General features: G+C 36.0%; 1 protein-coding gene across 1 annotated transcript in view; it reads left to right on the top strand.

Moving 5' to 3' along the window:
- Positions 1-16,708, top strand: part of USP6NL (USP6 N-terminal like) — a 186,513-nt gene that overhangs the window by 27,156 nt on the left and 142,649 nt on the right. The window contains exon 2 of the mRNA XM_045857892.1: positions 5,135-5,221. Coding sequence (XP_045713848.1) covers positions 5,188-5,221 — 34 coding nt within the window. The 5' untranslated portion in view covers positions 5,135-5,187. The remainder of the gene's footprint in view (positions 1-5,134; positions 5,222-16,708) is intronic.

The following is a 16,708-nucleotide window of genomic DNA, read 5'->3' as shown; positions in this document are numbered from 1 at the left end:
TGAGCATTTTATTTGCACATATGTATTAAATCCCTAGAAAAAGAACCCCAGGATTTTCTTTCCTGTGTATTTCATCTTGCTTCTTCATGATCCATGATGTCCACTGAGGTTGTCAGTGCAGTTTCACTGCACTGACAGGACGGAAGCAGGTTGTTCTGCCATTTTCCTAGACCTTTGAGTTGCACATCAAATCTGGGGCTGATAACTCCACACTTGTTCAGCCTCCCTGTGCAGTTCAAAATTTTCTCAGTTCTTGTGGTCATCAGTGATATCAAATTTGCCAGTGTAACTTAACTATGCTTCATCATCACAGTTAGAAACTGGATGATGACTTTGCAGCATGGCCTAATAAGAACCTGGTGTTTTCCTTTGTTTGCATTGGTGATACTCTTGAGAGTGCTCACGTGCACCATTATGGTGCAAAGGAAAGATGGTGGAAAGAGCTTGACTTTACTATTTTTTAAAAAAATTTTTTTCAATGTTTTAATTTTAATTTTTATCATTACCTGAGGACATTTAAAAAAAAGATTTATTTATTTATTTTTAGAGAGTGGGGAAGAGAGGGAGAAAGAGAGGGAGAAAACATTGAAATATGAAAGAAACATCAACTACTTGCATCTTGCATGCCCCCAACTGGGAACTTGGCCCACAACTCAGGAATGTGTCCTGATTGGGACTTGAACCAGTGACCTTTTGGTTTGCAGGATGACATGTAACTCACTGAGCCACACCAGTCAGGGCTTGAGTTATTATTTTTAGTGCTTAGTACTCTTGATATCTTAGGAACTTCAATCCATGAATAAGTATTTATTTGGCAATTTATGAAAATTGGCAGGAGGGGCAAACTATTTAGTACAAAGTGCTTTGAGTGATTTCAGTCGAGATGTTGGCATAGTCAAACATGGCTCACCTCCTTGCACAACCACATCAAAATTACAACTAAAATATATAACAGCCATAACTCAGAACCATTAGAAATTGAGTTGAATGGGAGTCTGACAACTATGGAATTAAAGAAACCACATTCATCCAGACTGGTAGGAGGACAGAGATGTGGAATGGGCTGGTCCCACATCCATGTGTGATGGATAAAAATTTGTAAGGGATATCTCAGAAACAAGGTGTCCTAGCCCCACATCAGGCCACCTAGCCCAGGGTTCCAGTGCCAGGAAGATAAGTCCCCATGACTTCTGGCTGCAAAAACCAGTGGGCATTGAGTCAGTGGAAGAAGCTGCTGGAGTCCTCTTAAAGAACCAATATACAGACTTACTCAGACTCACCCCATCTGAGCTCCAGCACTGGGGTAGCAGCTTGAAAAGCACCTGTGGCATATGGGGGAGCAACTGAAGTTTCTGGCATCAAGGCAGAAGCTGGGGGACAGCTTTCTCTCATACAGATAGGTGGGCAGAGGCCATTTTGCCTTTACTGAGCCCTACCCCAACAGAGCCACAGAGCTGGCAATGAGTTGCCATGTCTGAGATTCCATCAATCTGGCTAACAGCATTTGCCCCACCCTGAATTCACCTGAGACTCCGTCCTACCCAACTTACAGGCCCACCCAAATTGTGAACCACCGACTTTCCTATATGAATGGCTCATCTTGGTTCATGCTTTACAACTTCCTAAAGCCTATCAAGCAACAGCTGGAGAGTCCCCATCCCCTGTATGTCTTGCTAAGTGGCCCCAGGCCTGGCATTAGCGGCAGCCAGTCTAGATTCAGAGTTTGGCTTTGCCTGGGAATTTCCAAGCCCAGCATAAGTACCAGGCATCTCAGATTGCTTTATAACTCAGGAGGTGGCCCAGGGCAGAACATAGGTGAGAGTTGATCTTGTCCTGCACCACTTGGGAAACCCCAGAGACTGCACACCCAGTGGACAGCTATAGACCACATTGGAGCACCACCACCCTGCCCCTGTGCAACTGATCCTCCACAGAGGGCGGAGGTTGGTGGTCAGTGGTTACAAACAGTACTTATTGATTACTGGCCTGGGTAAATCCCTCCCACTGACCTGCCAACAGCAATCAAGTCTCAGCTACCAAGAAGAAAGTGGACTCAGCCCACACAAAGGGCACTCCTTGAGTATCTAGCTTGGGTAATGGGGGAAGCTGTGCCACTGGACTCTACAGGACACCTACTACATTAGGCCACACTACCAAGACAGGGAGTCATAACAGCTCTACCTAATATATAGAAACAAACACAGGGAGACTGCCAAAATGAGGAGACAAAGAAACATGGCCCCAATGAAAGAACAGATCAAAACTCCAGAAAAAGAACTTACCACAATGGAAATAAGCAATCTGTCAGAAGCAGAGTTCAAAACACTGGTTATAAGGATGCTCGGGGAACTTAGTGAGGGCCTCAGCAGCATAAAAAAAGATCTAGTCAGAAATTAGGATACACTAATTGAAATAAAGAACAATTTACAGGGAATCAGTGGTAGAATGGATGAAGCTGAGAATCAAATCAGTGATTTGGAACATAAGGAAGCAAAAAACAACCAATCGGAATAACAAGAAGGAAGAAGAATTCAGAACACAAGAGCAGTATAATGCAGCCTTTGGGATAACTTCTAGCATTCTACCATTTGCATCATAGGGGTGCCAAAAGGAGAAGAGAAAGAGCAAGAAATGGGAAATCTTTGGAAAAAATGAAAGAAAACTTCCCTAATTTGGTGAAGGAAATAGTCATGCAAGTCCAGGATACACAGAGTCGCAGACCAGATGAATGCAAAGAGGGCCACTCTAAGACACATTGTGATTAAAATGTCAAAGGTTAAAGATAGAGAATCTTAAAAGCAGCAAGAGAAAAGCAGTTAGTTACCTAGAGAGGAGTTTTCATAAAACTCTAAACTGATTTCTCAAAAGAAACTTTGCTGGCTAGAAAGAAATGGAAATAATTATTCAAAGTAATGGAAAACAGGTACTCACAGCCGAGATTGCCCTACCCAGCAAAGCTATCATTTAGAATCAAAGGGCAGATAAAGAGCTTCCCAGATGAGAAAACACTAAAGAAATTCATTATCACCAAACCATTATTATATGAAATGTTAAAAGGACTTGTTTAAGAAAAAGAAAATCAAAACTATGAACAATAAGATGGCATAAATACATATCTATCAACAATTGAATCTGTAAAACAAACTAAGCAAAAATGAACAGACAGAATCATGGATACAGAAAGCATTTTGATGGTTGCCTAATGGGAGGGAGGTGTTGGGGAATGGGTGAAGAGGTGAGGGGATTAAGAAGTACAAAGAGGTAGTTATAGAACAGCAATGGGGATATAAAGTACAGTGTAGAAAATGGAGTTGCCAAAGAACTTCTACGTATGACCCATGGACATGAACAATGGTGGGGGGATTTCCTGAGGGAGTGGGGGTGCTGGATGGAGGGGGGGCAAAGGGGGAAATACTAAGACAAGTGTAATAGAATAATCAATAAAATATAATAAAACCCAAAGTGCTTTGGTGTTGCCATTTTGAATTTTTAAGTTTAAGATAAAAACATTCTGACCTATACATGAAAAGTCCCTGGGCAAAAAGATTAGACTAGACTGTTCAAGTGTAAGTAAATGAACTCCTGGGTCATCTGTGAACATTTTGTTTACTTTTCATATTTGTCACGTGGGATTGCCTTCTCATGTCATCATCCAGCATGCCCCAGAGCTAGCATGTTTAACCTCATAGTTCCTGGGAGGGCAAACAAATCTAACAGAGACTCCATGAGACACCATCCAGAGAGTGTATTGATACATTGAGAATCTTTCATTGTGTATTCTAAAACTAACATGTAGATAATATATTTTAGATTTTTTGTGTAACTTCTCATTTTTCCAGGGCTAGTTGAATTATTTGGAAATGTAAATCATTTAGTAGTATCTACTGCATAGATAAAGAAGAAAGGTTGTGGGATGGGGGTCAGGGGATCATGTGGCATCTCTGTGATTAAATGCCACTGCTAATTGTAGTATGTGAGCATACTGTGCATACAAAATTGTAAGTTTGTAAATTTATACTTCTCATGTATTTTACATACATAAGTAGAATATATAGATGGATCAAGCATTATTTCTGCAAAAAATGTTATCCTGACTTTAATATATCTGAGAGGCAGAGGTGGTTAGTATTATTCTATTTTCTTAATTGATTTAGAAAATGAACTAACCATCATTTCTTGTGATTACAAGAAGTAGTTTATCAGTTTATGAAGGAAGCTACATATTAGTGTCACAAGTGTAAATTTTGTATCTAATATTTCTTATGTATGGAATTTCATACATTACATTTGGGTAAGTATTTATGCATGCACTGGTATATTTAAAAATAGCATCAGTATTGATGTATGCCTCATATAAAAATACATTAATCAGAAAAGGAGACATAAATTTTAGCAAAAGATTAAGTTTATATTTACACTAGTACAGAGTGATGTTTTATGTTATACTCAAGTGAAAAGAACCAAATACAATATTTTGTATGTAGTGTTTACAAATTATATTTAAGTAATACAGAAGAAAATGCCTTGAAAAGAAATATGCCCCAATTGATTAGGTGGATGTAGTAGCATTATGTTGTGATAGAATTTTTTTGTACTTTGCTGTTGTTTCCAATTTTTTTTAAAATAGATGAAACCATATGAAACCATATTACTTTTATAGTGAGGAAAATATTTTTGGAGAAAACCTATAGCAATAACTTTGGTGATCTTTATTTGGTGGTGTATATAAATCATTTATATGTAATTAAAATAAATTTAGCAGTATGATATGCTATATTTACCCTCGCTGAGGTGCTTTCTTTCTGTGATTTATTTGGTAATGTTGGAGGAAATATATTTTTAGTAACATGGGTTAATATTATGCTTAATATTAAGACAAAGGATATCTTAATAAGTTTCTGTGTGGTATTACTTGATACATTTTATTTACTTTTGAGGTAACTTCTTACAGAAAAGGGAAATATGAATGGGATCATGATGTTCTAAAGATCAATTGCTAATTTTTTACATTTAAATGTCACTAAGGGGTTCTTTAGAAAGAAAATTTTGAAATTAAATTATTTTCATCTCCTTTTAGAAAACATTTTAAATACCTTTACAAAATATGTTTTCTTTCTCTTTGTTTTTTAATTAGGACATGTATTCCTCCAAGAAACCTTGGACAGCAGATTTTGGTTTAATATCTGAATGGGACAACATACAGAGACATTTCCAGTCATGAGTAAGTGTCCTTTTTTTTTTTTTTCCCATTTCAGTAGTCTCAGGAGCATTTGTGGCGTTGTACTTAAAAAAAGAAAAAAAATCATTACTGGACCAATTAGAATTATGTCACTTCATCTAAGAGATTAGGTATTCTGTTTCAGCCCAGTACTGTGCACTTGCCTGTATTTAAACAAGGAGATACTTTCTGATAGTTGATTTATTCTAAGAAGTTAGATGTGGTAAGGAAATTGGTGTCATTAGCTTCTTGGCTAATTTATAGTTCTATTATCTAAAATTTTCTATTGACTAGCTATTTGAAAATGATTCATTAGAAATATGAGGAGGGAAAATTGCAGTTGACTTTAACCAGCAGGTGTTTTATTTTGTGAAATTTGATCATTGAGTAACATGAGTTAATATTATCTTTAAGCAAAAAAAGTTTTTTTTAAAAAAGATAAAGTTTTCTTTATCAGTGTCTTTGATGGAGCAAGGAACCAAGTTTATTTTATAGACTTACCAAATTTGTACAGATTTTTTCTTCTCAGCTGTATATGTAATATTTTCTGTCATTTCTATCCATTCTGCTTGTGAACAGAACTGGATTTTATGTTAACTGTTTGCTTTTACAGAGTGAGGGAAGAGTTAAGATTTTACCCTGTTGTAACTCTATTATAGCTTATATGTAATTTTAGAAAGTACAGCTTTTGTGATTATGAAGATTTTGGGATGGAATGAACATTTCCTTATTGTAATAATATTAGGGAGTTTCAAGATTTTCACATATTTATATTGATTATACAGGGTGGGACAAAAGTAAGTTTACAGTTGTTTGTATGGAAAATAATACAATAATTAATCAATAATAATACAACAATAAACTCTGTGTTTTGCATAATCACAACTGTAAACCTACTTTTGCCCCACTCTGTATTTACCTTGATATGACCAGGGTACCTTTTCTTATCAACAATTTAAATAATTAGGCAATTGATAAATAAAAATGTTGTTGTTGTTATTAAGTCTGTGAGTGCTTTCTACAAAGAATAATATTACAGGAAGTAAGTTGTCTACAGGCTTTTCAGTGGTGCACATTTCCGGTGTTGTACTTTGAATAAACAAGGATAGTTGCTAGATGAGTTAAAATACATTAAGAAAGAAGCAGCTTTTGTTATTTTAGCTCCATTCATATGCAGTTTTGTGAGAATGTTTATCTAATGCTGCAGCTTAACTGGCATGCTGCAAGAATTTTTAAGACATGCAGTACCTGACTCTTAGGGGCACTGACCTTTTTTTTTGCCTTAGATTGTTAAGAAATAACAATGGCCAACACAATAATAGTCATCTGGTATGAATGAGTCAAAATTATACTATCTTTTTGTCAGATTGGCAAAAATATATTTTTTGTTGTGCCACAGAATTTTAGGAGTTTATATGTATTATGAGATGAAAAAGGTTGAAAATCGCTGATCTAGTGTAAAGTGACAACTGTAGTAAAAATGGTGATGTGAGTTTGTAAAAACTAAGAGGAATGTCAAGACTTTTAACTTAAAAATGTTTTCATTTTTGAAATTTAACTAAATTTTGTTTTACTCTGTTAACATCACTATTGTAGATGGTGAGTTCTTTGAGGACAGGTACCACATCTCCTTCCTTTTTGAGTCTGATCGTCTGAGATTTTGTCTTGCACACAGCTGCCCCTAAGAACTCAGAGCCTTGTGCGACCAAGGCAGAGGGATGATAGCTTCTGAACCATTACAATTTTTATTTGTAAATTGCAGTGACTGTATTTCATTTGCAAGATTTTGAGTTGGTTCTTTTTTATATCCACTAGTTCTTTTCTCATCTCTGCTTGTTTTTATTTAAAAATTTTCTGGTTCTTTTGTTATTTCTTTATTTCATTGTGAGTCTTCTACATGCTTATTTTAAAATCTTTTTTAGATTACTGGATTATTTTTAAATTTTATTTCTGGTGCATTTATGTTGTTATTGTTGATAACAGTATAACAATATTGTTGTACAATGTTGATATTGTTGGTGTTTTCTTCATGTTCTGTAATTTTGCAGGCACATTCTGATGGCAATTTTTTCCTTTCTCTTATGTTTCTCTGTCTCTATCTCTTTTTGTGATTTTCCTTGCTAGTTTAGCAGATTTACAGTTACTTTCTGTCTGGCTTTGGAGTTCCCGGATCAGAATCAGGTCTTGTGTTAGTGGATGACAGCCACCAGCCCCATGGTGAAGTTGGGGATTTCACAGACTCAAGTCACTGAGTCATCTGGCATTACGTCAGCAGCTTCCTAAGCTGTAGCTTCAGTGCAATTAGCAGAACTCTTTTTCAGTCTAGTTTCCTAATCAGTGAGGAGTGCCATCCTTGTCTCTGATTTTAATCAAGGAGTCTGGCTACTAACTCTGTTTCACATGGAACCTTCATATTTATGGTTACCCTATAGGAGCAACTTCCTGCTGCGTTTTCCTGCTTTGGGGCCCAGAGCCTAGCAGACCTCCTGGCGTCAGCTTAGCTTGCACTTTGTGTTCCTGTTCAGATTTATGATCCGTAGAGATGTTTAACATGTTTTGGGGCATATGTATGTTATTTTGGTGATTTGTTTTTATATTTTATCTGGAATTTCTTCATGTTTGTTGTGAAGACAGGGGTGCCACAAAGAACGATTGATGCCATTGGGAATTTAACCTCTGGCATTACAATGAAAGCCCAAAGTCCTTACTTCACATTTAAGATTTAAAAAAAAAATCAGTTTCTGCTTAGTTCCCTAATGCCTAGAATTCCTCTTTGTCATCCTGGTACCACTTCACTGGTTAGGTGAATCCTATTGCACTTCCTCTCTGTAGTGTTCTGCTTGCTTCATTCTGGTACTTATCATACTATGTTGAAAACTACCTGCCTATTCATTCTAATCTAATCTGTAAGTTCCTTGAGGGCACAGAATTTTATTCCTAGTGCTACACACTATTCCTGGTACTTAATGGTGTTCAATAAATAGTGCGTAGATTTGGGTGTTCCTAAATAATGCTCTTAGTGTGTAGCAGCTATTTCATGTGTTATTTTTAGGTGAAATTTGAGCTGTTGCCCTTGGGTGGGAGAGACCAGAGAGAGGGAGAGACTGACAAACAGACAGATATCAGTGTGTGAGAGAGAAGAGGGGTGTGACATAGGATGAAGCATTCCAAGTAGGTGGAGCAGTGTAAGAGAGGCGTGAAGACTTGACTATGCATAGGTGTTTCCAAGTAGTGAACAGTGTGAAGTGCAGAGAAAGGGAAGGCCAGGCCAGATACCTTCCAGGAATCCAGGAAGTTTGGAATTTATCCTGTAGGGCTTAAGGAATTATTTAAGGATTTCAATTAGGAAAGCATCCTAAGACTTCATTCTGGAAAAATTACTCTGACAAGTTGATGTTTTCATTTACATCTTGTAAATGAAAAACATCAGTTGCAAGCAATATTTGCCTTTTCTAGCTTTGTTCTTAATTTTCAGCTCTTTTTAGGCTCCTTTTGAAATAGTCTTTGAGTTCTCTTTCTTGTTCTTGCCAATGTGATGATTTTGCCTAGTAACAGACATCATCCTTGAGTAGACCATGTAACCATAGCTGAGGGGATGTTGTGGTGGTTAGGTTACGCTGCAGTTTCCAGGGAGTGGGAACTGACTATATCAGAGTTCCTGTTTACGAAAAAATTATTGGAGAAGCAATATTTTAAAAATAGGAAGATACAGCCCTGGCCAGCGTGGCCCAGTTGGTTGGAGTGTTGTCTCTTAACTGAATGGTTGCAGGTTTGATCCCGGGTTGGGTGCGTGCAATCTGGGTCTGGCTGAGCATCTCTGGTCTGGTTGAGTGTGCTCTCCAATTTGGGCATGTCTGGGAGGCAACTGATGGATGCTTCTCTCTGGCATCCATGTTTTCTCTCTCTCCCTTCTCTCCCCTCCTCTCTGTCTAAAAGCAATGAAAAGATATCCTCAGCTGAGAATTAAAAAAAGAAAAAGAAGAAAACATAGGAAGATATGTCATTAACATCCAGGTAGAATTTCCAAACCTAGATTTGGGTGATAATGATGCATAACTAAATTATTTTCAGTATTTCTCCAGAGAGTAGAAGAAAGGTTGGGTATTAGTACATCTGAATGAATTTATTGCTGCAGGATTTCCTGACTCTTCCCATGTCATGGACTGTGTAGGACATGCTTGTAGTTAGTTGTACAGCATGTGGGATAAACTGTGGAAGCTGTTTGGGGCTTGGAGGTGACTGGCTCTGCCACCTCAGGCCAGGCTGCCATTTGTGTCCAACTGCCCTAAAGCTGAGGGGATAAATCTCTCTTCACACCCTGCAACACTAGTTGGAATGCCCCAACTACAAGGCCTGGAAAATTTATGTTAAATGCTTTAAGGTGTTTTTGCACAATGGGGCCATTGTGATTTTTTAAAAACAATCAGCCTTAGACCTGTTATAAGAACTTTGTACCTATATGTGCCTGTATATGTGGAGAACTTTGGGAAGAAAAAAACCTACCCCAACTTTCTAGGTACCCAAACTCACTTTTTTCAAAGGAACTTGGATCCAAGTGATTCCTTACTAAAAGTGTCTCTGCACTTAAGAAAGGAACTTAAAATGTTTGATTGTTTTGTAAAAGTGGAATCATTACTCTCTTTCCCTTAAAATGTGATGTAAAAAATGTTAGCCATCAGAGTTTTTAGTCTCACTAGAAAATATCAATATACTTTTCAGGCTCAGTGCTCAGTGCATCCTGATGGAGAAAGCAATGTCTACGTTTGTGGTTTCTTCCTAAATCATTTTTTTCTTTGATTAATATGTATCTTCTCAGCAGGTAAAATTCTGCCTCTGATATCATGAAATTCTATCTCTTCTTCCCAACCAGTCCAACTTTATTCTTTCAGTAGGATCAATTCTTTATTTTGTGTTTTAAATTTCTGAATATGTGTTTTGAAAAAATACATATTTATTTTGGAACCATTTGAGACTAGGTTACATTTACCATGCTTCTCCTCTACCCATTTTGTATGTCAGTATGTAGTTCTAAAGAACAGGACATTCTCTTATGTAGTCGTAGTAAAACTATTAAATACATAGGTTATGTTTAGCTAGTCTACAGTTCTTTTTCCCTGTTGATAGTTTCCCCAGTAATGTCCCTTAGAGCAGTTTTGCCTCTCCAGGACAGGATCCAGCTGAGTGTTACTCACACATTGCATTTATTTGTCAAGGTTTTTGAGTCTCCTCTAATCTGGAACAGTTCCTCAGATGTTTTTTAATCTTTCATGATATCGTGTTTTTGAAGAATGCAGACTAGTTCTTTATTGTCTGAGGGTTCCCCTAATGAGATTTGTCCCACTATGTGTGACTGGTTTGGGGGGCATTCCTTCAGGAAATTCATCTGGAAAAGAAAGGAAGACTGCATAGTGATCTCTAGATTTCCTTCCTGCTTAGTCCTTGAACAAAAAAAATTTCCTACTTCATTTTTAATTGAAATAGGATCCAAACTTCTTGAATGAGAACAGGATTTATGGTTCTGCTTTACTAGTTTCTGTCTTGCTTTTATTGCAAAGGCTTGAGAAAAATGGCAGTGAAATATGGACTATCAGATGACCTTGAAAGTATACATTTGGCTTTTATCAAGAGAAATTACTTTTTTACAGTTTCTATTTTGGATTATGTTGACAAAATCTCAAGATGTTGAACAAATAATATGAAGGTATAAGGTATAGCCCTATTGAACTGTTTTATAACAGTAAACCAGCTGCAGCTCTTCACATATAAACTGAGATTGCTTTACTAAAGATTATTAGCCTTTTTCATTATGTGACGCCTCCTTGTCTTTGTTCTAGTAAATTTTCTTTAGCTAAAAAGTAGAAGAAATGAACATATCAAGATTCTGATTCTCATTAGGTTTTAGAGATTTACAGGTTATATTAAGTTTTAATGTGACCCGTTAGGATACTTAACATCCATAGTTATAGCTTTAAAAGTTTAGTAATTGCAAGGTGTAATGAAAGCTAGAAAATTAATTGGAATATTATGCAAAGTATAAGAGATTGAAATATTGTTTTTTAGACAACTTTGAGACACATGCTATAAATTTATTTGTTAAAACATTTTAAGAGTGCTGCTTGAGTCTGATTTTAAAACAACTTTAAAGGAAGAGATATGATTTTGAATAAATAATAGTTATATTTTTATTTCTTACTAACAGACACTTAATGAGGACCTCCATGTATATACTGCTACTGTGTTGGTCTTTGGGAATATAGGCAAGAACAAGACAGACATAACTCCTGACCTCATAGAGCATATAGCTAGTGGGAAACACAGATGCTGACAAGTAGCATGCTATTAATACAAAAAGGGAAATGCAGGAGTTTGCAGGAGCAAAGAAGCTGACTGGAAGGGAGGGCAGGAAGACCACCAGTAGGAATACTGAGTCCTGGCTAAGTGAAAATGAAGAGGGAGAGAATTTTAAGCAGGGGAATAACATGTGTAAAAACCTGGAGTTGAGAGGTTGATATTAAGAAATTAAGGAAAATTCAGTGTTGATTGAAGTAGGTGGCTGGAGGAGATTAAGTTCTTAATTTTGGTTTAGTTTAATACTCTGCTATTGCCTTCATTTTATAGTTAATTTTACCTAATCTTATCTAAACTAATGTGTTCTCTTTATTTTCCCCAATCTACCCCCTTTTTGTTTTAAAAGTATAACAGTAACTTTAAAATAAACATATTCGGAAATGGGGGGAAAGCTCATTGTAACCCCACTATATTGAAGGAACCATTTGCCTTTTTGTGTATAACCCTCTGGTATTGCCCAAATGATATATATTTATATAATCAAATTCATAGTTTATACATGGTTTTTTATATTTGGATTTATAACATTGAATTGTGTTTAGACAGTTATATTTTTGTAACTGTTTTCATAATTAGAATTCATGATTATCATATTCCTTAAAGGTAATGATGAATCATTTCCCTATATTTTGGTTATTTGGGTTATTTGGTTTGATTTTTTAAAAATATTTGCAGAAATGCCCTGGCTAGTGTGGCTCTGGATTGAGTGCCAGCCTGCGAACCAAAGGGTTGCTGGTTCGATTCCCAGTCAGGGCATATGCCTGGGTTGTGGGCCAGGTCCCCAGTAGGGGGTGTGTAAGAGGCAACCACACATCAATGTTTCTCTCCTTTTCTTTTTCCATCCTTCATTTTTCTAAAAGTAAATAAATAAAATCCTTAAAAATATATATTTGCAGAATGAATATCACTGGTTAATTTTCCCTTTTTCTTGAAAGACAAAAAAAAACAAGTACAGAATTAATTTCTTAGGCTATGTTTATAGTATGGGAATGTTTTTGCTTATGTCTTCCCATCCTTTTTTTTTTTTTTGAAGATTTTATTTATTTTTAGAGAGAGGGGGAGGGAGGGAGAGAAATATCAATGTGTGAAAGATTCATTGATTAGTTGCCTTTCGCACATGCCCTATTAGGGACCTGGCTTGCAGCCCAGGCATGTGCTCCGACTAGGAATCAAACCGGTGACCTTTTAGTTTGCAAGCTGGTGCTCAATCCACTGAGCCACACCAGCCAGGTTCTGTCTTTCTTAAAAGTCAGTAGAGGGGGTGTGAGCATGGGTACTAGAAGTAATCCTGCTCAGATACTGAGGGACAACTGAGTTAAATTTGGGGGGAGCCCAAAGTTAATACATGTGGATTTTTAACTGCGTGGGGATCAGCTCCTCTAACTCCCGTGTTGTTTTAGGGTCAACTGTACTATGTTTGGCCTTTAATTCACACTAATTTTCCATTTAAGGGTACATTCTCCAGTCATCCTATACTTACTTGGAGGAGTTATCTCAATTGTAACTCAGTGATTAATTTTGTATGTGTTTAATGCCACTTTCTCTTGGTAGAATGGGAGGAGGTTGATCATCCCTGTAATAACCTTTAATCGACACTGCACCTATTGGGTTCCTACTAGGTATTTTATCACTACTAAGTGCTTCATACATTTTGTATGGATGAACACAATTTTATTGCCTTAAAATGCACTTATGGTTTGCAGTCAATACATTAAGAATTTCTTGATATTATGAAGATACATTGAGATAATATATTTTTATTTCTCACATTTGTGAAGCATATTTTGCACATATTTAAAAGTTTCCACTGAGCTACAGAGTTGAGAGGTTTCTTGGTTGCTTTTTATAAGTAAAATGAATTGCTCTTTGGTAAAGTATTTTTAAAAACAGGTTTTAAAAGAACTGCTAACCTAATTATATTAATACAAGTATTTTTGTTCATAAATAGTTACTGTCATCTAACATGCTTTGAGATTATGTGAAAGAAGGATAATGTTGTCATCCATAAACACATATTCTGTGGTTCTTTCCATATCCTACTATTTCAGGACATTGTGAGGGTAGTTGATTAGCTTTTGGCATTGTTTTATTTACCATATATATTTTTTAATAGTTTATTTTTTAATTATATTTATTCCATTACCATTTATCCCCCTTAAACCCTCTTCCACCACCCCCCACAATCACCACACTGTTGTTCATATCCATGAGCCCTTTTTCTTTTCTTCTCAATCCCCACCCTACCAGAGCTGTGAGTCTGCTCTCCATCTATGAGTCTGTGTCTAATTTGCTTATTAATTCAGTTTGTTCATTAGATTACACATATGAGTGAAATCATATCATATTTGCCCTTCTTTGGCTGGCTTATTTCATTTAGCATGTTCTCCAGGTATATCCAACTGTCACAGTTGGTCCGAAGGTTGTGGGTTATTGTTAAGCTGATTAACATACTGTCACAAAGAGTAAAATTTTCTTCTTTTTTTATGATTGAGTAATATGCCATTGTATAAGTGTACCATAGTTGTTTTATCCAATCATCTACTGTTGGACTCTTAGGCTGCTTCCAAATCTTGACTGTTGTAAATAACACTGCAATGGACATAGGGTTGCTTATATTCTTTCAACTGAGTGTGATTTCTTTGGATACATTTCCAGAAATGGAATCACTGGGTCATAAGACGGTTCCATTTTTAATTTCTTGGGGAAATTCCATGCTGTTTTCCACAGTGACTGCACCAGTCTGCATTCCCACCAACAGTGCACTAGGGTTCCCTTTTCTCCACACCTTTGACAGCATTTGTTTGGTGATTTATTGATGATAACTATTCTGACTGGTGCGAGGTGATATCTCACTATAGTTTTAATTAGCATTTCCTTGATGATTAGTGACACTGAGCATCTTTTCACTATCTATTGGTCATCTGTATGCCCTCTTTGGAGAAGTGTCTATTCAGGTCCCTTGCCCATTTTTTAATAGGATTGTTTGTTTTTTAGTGTTTTATAAATTTGGATATTAACTTCTTATCAGATGTATTATTGGTGAATATATGTTCTTTCACTCAGTAGATTGTCTTTTCACTTTGTTGATGGTTTACTTTGCTGTGTAAAACCTTTTTAGTTTGATGTAGTCCCATTTGCTTACTTTTTCTTTTGTTTCCCTTGCTTGAAGAGATATATCAGCTAATTCTTCCTATCAGAAAAAAATATTTCTATGAGCAATGTGCAAGATTTTATTGCCTATCCTTTCTTCTAGGATTTTGATGGTTTCAAATCTAATACTTAAGTCTTTAATCCATTTGAATTTATTCTTGTGTGTAGTATAAGAAGATGTTCTAATTTCATTTTTCTGCATGTATCTGTCCAATTTTCCTAACACCATTTATTGAATAAACCATCTTTAACCCATTGTATGTGCTTGCTTCCTCTGTCAAGTATTGACTACAAAGGTGTGGGTTTATTTCTAGGCCCTCGGGTCTGTTCTGTTGATCTACGTGTCTGTTTTTATGCCAGTCCCAGGCTGTTTTGCTTACTGTGGCCTTATGGTGTAGTTTGATATTAGATGGCATGATTCCTCTAACTTTGTTCTTTTTTCTCAAAATCACTGTTGCTATTTGGTGTTGTTTGTGGTTCCACATAAACTTTTGAAATATTCTAGTTCTATGAAATATGTGATTGGTATCTGGAAGCAATTGCATTGAAGTTATAGATTGCTTTGGGTAGTATGGACATTTTAATGATGCTAATTCTTCGTATCCATGAACATGGTATCTGCTTTCATTTATTTGTATCTTCTTCAGTGTCATGTAATTTTCTGAGTATAGTCTTTTGCATTCTTGGTTAAATTTATTCCCAAATATTTTATTCTTTTTAAAGCAAATATGAATGGAATTGTTTTCTTAATTTCCCTTTCTGATAGTTCCATTATTGGTATATAAAAATGCAGCTGATTTCTGGATATTAATTTTGTATCCTACTTTACCAAATTCATTTATCAGTTCTGGTAGTTTCTTGGTGGAAATTTTAGGGCTCTTTATGTGCAGTATCATGTCATTTGCAAATAACAACAGTTTTACTTCTTTTCCAATTTGGATGCCTTCTTCTTTTGTCTGAGTACTGTGGCTAGGACTTCCAGTACTACCGTATTTTTCAGACCATTAGAAGCACCTAGGTTTTAGAGGAGGAAAATAGGGAAAAAAAATTTGAAGCAAAAAATGTGGTAAAATATTTAATAACATAAATAACATAATATCTCACCAATGTAAATGTAAACAGAACTCAACATCAGCATTAACAACCATTATTCCTCCCAAATTTTGGGAGTGGGGAAGTGTGTCTTACAGTCTGAATAATACGGTATGTTGAATAAGAGAGGTGAAAGCGGACATCCCTGTCTTGTTCCCAATCTTAAGGGGAATACTTGTAGTTTTGGCCCATTGAGTATGATGCTGACAGTGGGTTTGTTATATATGGCCTTAATTATGTTTAGGTGTGTTCCCTCTATTTCCACTTTGTTTTGTTTTTAAATCATAAATGGGTGCTGGACTTTAACAAATGCTTTTCTGCATCCATTGATACGATCATATGGTGTTTATCTGTCATTTTGTTTATATGGTGTATCACATTTATTGATGTGTAGATATTATACCAACCTTGCATCCCTGGAGTAAATCTAACTTGATTATGGTATGTAATCTCTTTGCTTCATTGCTAGTATTCAACTTGTTAATATTTCTTTGAGAATTTTAGCATCTATATTCATCAGGGATATTGGCCTATAATTTTCTTTCTTTGTAGTGTTTTTATCTGGCTTTGGAATTAGGGTAATGCTGGCCTCGTAAAATAAGCTCAGGAGTCTTCCTTCCTCTTGAACTTTTTGGAATAGTTTGAGAAGGAGAGGTTTTACCTCTTTCAGAATGTTTGGTAATATTCACCTGTGAAACCATCTGGTCCAGGACTTTTGTTTGTTGAGATTTGTCTTTGATTACTGCTTCAGTTTCACTAGGTGTAATCTGTCTGTTCAGAATCTCTGATTTTTCCTGATTTAGTTTTGGAAGATTATATATTTCTAGAAATATACCCATTTTGTTCAGATTGTCCAATTTGTTGGCATATAATGTCCATAATATTTTCTTACAGTCCTTT

The sequence above is a fragment of the Phyllostomus hastatus genome, unplaced genomic scaffold (assembly GCF_019186645.2).
Source record: "Phyllostomus hastatus isolate PE091 unplaced genomic scaffold, TTU_PhHast_1.1 phas_scaffold_1674, whole genome shotgun sequence".
NCBI lineage: Eukaryota > Metazoa > Chordata > Mammalia > Chiroptera > Phyllostomidae > Phyllostomus > Phyllostomus hastatus.
The sequence above is the reverse complement of the archived record's forward strand: the minus strand, read 5'-3'. Positions and strand labels throughout refer to the sequence as shown.